Raw genomic sequence first — 1,978 nt, 5'->3', positions numbered from 1 at the left:
TGTGCGCCAGTTTTCAGCAAGCAACAACGAACAAAATACAAGGTGTGATTTGTCTGATTTGCAAACAAATTACTGTTCTTTTTTTTAATTTATGAAAAAGATTTTCCGGAAGCATTACATTAAATAATTTATCATTTCCTCATTTCGCTTTGGATAAAGGTGTCTGCTAAATGTCCAAATGTAAATGTAAATAACTTATGAGTTAGTGGCTCAGACTCAGTTAATAAATTGTTTAGAGCTATTACTAAGTTTGTGACTGACTCCCTCGTAGATTTTTCGCTCTTCTGATTCTAAACAAATTGTAAATTGTTTCTGTGGTGTATATTTTAATTCATGTGGGACTTTAAACAATCTTTTTACCAGTTGGTCAGATAGTATGACAATGTGTAAGTAAATATATTCATTCATAGCAGAGTTTTGTACTTTAATTGTATTTTGTATTTTAATCTACCATCTAAACATTTTACAAAAATATTATTTGTCATTGGTAAACATAGTAAGATCCACCTGTAAGGTAGAATTGAATATATGGGATATTCAAAGCACTGTTGAGTGCTTTAAAAAAAGAAAATAGGAAAAAATCAAACAAGTTGTCGATCACACTAATAAATCATCTTGACTCATCCCTATCCCTAATGTTCTTTCAGACGACAGATTTCCCTGCTCTCTCCTTGATATGTCTGCATATTTCCTGTCTCTTTCAGCCCCGTGAGCCAGCGGATGATTGGTCGGAGCATATCAGTTCATCTGGCAAGAAGTACTACTATAACTGTAGGACAGAGGTCTCTCAGTGGGAGAAACCTAAAGAATGGCTGGAGAGGTGAGTTGCTCTAGATCCCCTGTGACTGTCTTTCTTACTCCTCAACCATAAACTGACACCAGACTTCCTGTCTGAACAGAGAACAAAGGCAGAGAGAAGGTGCCAAGACTGTGGTTAACAGCTTTCCCAAAGACAGAGACTACAGACAAGAGGCGATGCAGGCCAGTGCCACAAGTGCCCTCAGTAGTACAAGTAAGTAGCAGAAATACAATTCTTTCCTTCCTGCCAGTGGTACAGGGATGCAGACTTGTCACCTTTCGGTGAAATTCACCGTTTTGAATTCAAAATAGTCATTTATGTGATTCGTGTAGATCCGGTGAGTTTTTTTTTAATTGTTTGGGGGGTCTTTTTACAGTACCTGTAGTACCAACTCAATTCTGTACCCGCTCGAAGTCACCCGCTTTCAAACGCTCCAGTGTGTTTTTGTGTGCGCGCTCTGGTTTTGAAAAGTTTCTATTTACAATGTGTTTTGCAGCATTGAGTATTGTATCCAATCACAGGCCAGGGCTCGCAAAATTTCTAAATCCCTGGTAGCTCTTCGGACAGGTACTCTTCAGATTTTGGTAGCCCGAAAATTAATTTAACTCACCCAAATAAAAAAAATACCTTTTTTTAAATATAGAAAATCAGATAGGAGTTTAAATGTCAATCAAAAATATTTTCAATACACAAATATCAACAAATATGAAGGAAGGAATTTTATTTCACTATTTACAGGGTATCTGCAGAATTTTTACAAAATAAATTTAAGGCAATGTATGACCCATTTTAAAGAGCAGGTCATATGGGTTTTTGAAAAATATCTCTTTTGCAGTATATAACGTAGCTATCCTTAAATGAAAACATTCTGCAAAGTTGTTAATCAAAAAAGTGCATGATAAATAAAGATATTGTCTCTCAAAAGGGAGAGTCGATTCTGAATCATCTTAACGAGTCGTCATATTTTCGAATCTTTTGCCTGTTACCGGTATACATCACTGGGTAACACATTTGCATAATCCCCGCCTGCTCGCGAGTCTGACCTGCCCACAAACACTTCCGCTAGTTAGTGTGTTTGCATCATGTCGAGAAGAGCTTTGTGTTCAGGGATACCACAGTAATACAATTTGAACATTTTGTTGTGTGCTCATCATTTTACGGAGGACTTCTCTAATCTTG

At 36.8% G+C, this 1,978-nt stretch overlaps 1 protein-coding gene across 1 annotated transcript in view; it reads left to right on the top strand.

Moving 5' to 3' along the window:
• Positions 1 to 618: 618 nt before the first annotated feature.
• Positions 619 to 1,978, top strand: part of wacb (WW domain containing adaptor with coiled-coil b) — a gene marked incomplete at its 3' end in the record, with an annotated part of 6,186 nt that continues 4,826 nt past the window's right edge. Inside the window, exons 1-2 of the mRNA XM_016264056.1 lie at positions 619 to 820; positions 900 to 1,012. Of these exons, the coding sequence (XP_016119542.1) occupies positions 636 to 820; positions 900 to 1,012 (298 nt within the window). The remainder of the gene's footprint in view (positions 821 to 899; positions 1,013 to 1,978) is intronic.

This window comes from Sinocyclocheilus grahami, unplaced genomic scaffold, assembly GCF_001515645.1.
Source record: "Sinocyclocheilus grahami isolate Dianchi unplaced genomic scaffold, SAMN03320097.WGS_v1.1 scaffold8599.1, whole genome shotgun sequence".
NCBI lineage: Eukaryota > Metazoa > Chordata > Actinopteri > Cypriniformes > Cyprinidae > Sinocyclocheilus > Sinocyclocheilus grahami.
The sequence above is the reverse complement of the archived record's forward strand: the minus strand, read 5'-3'. Positions and strand labels throughout refer to the sequence as shown.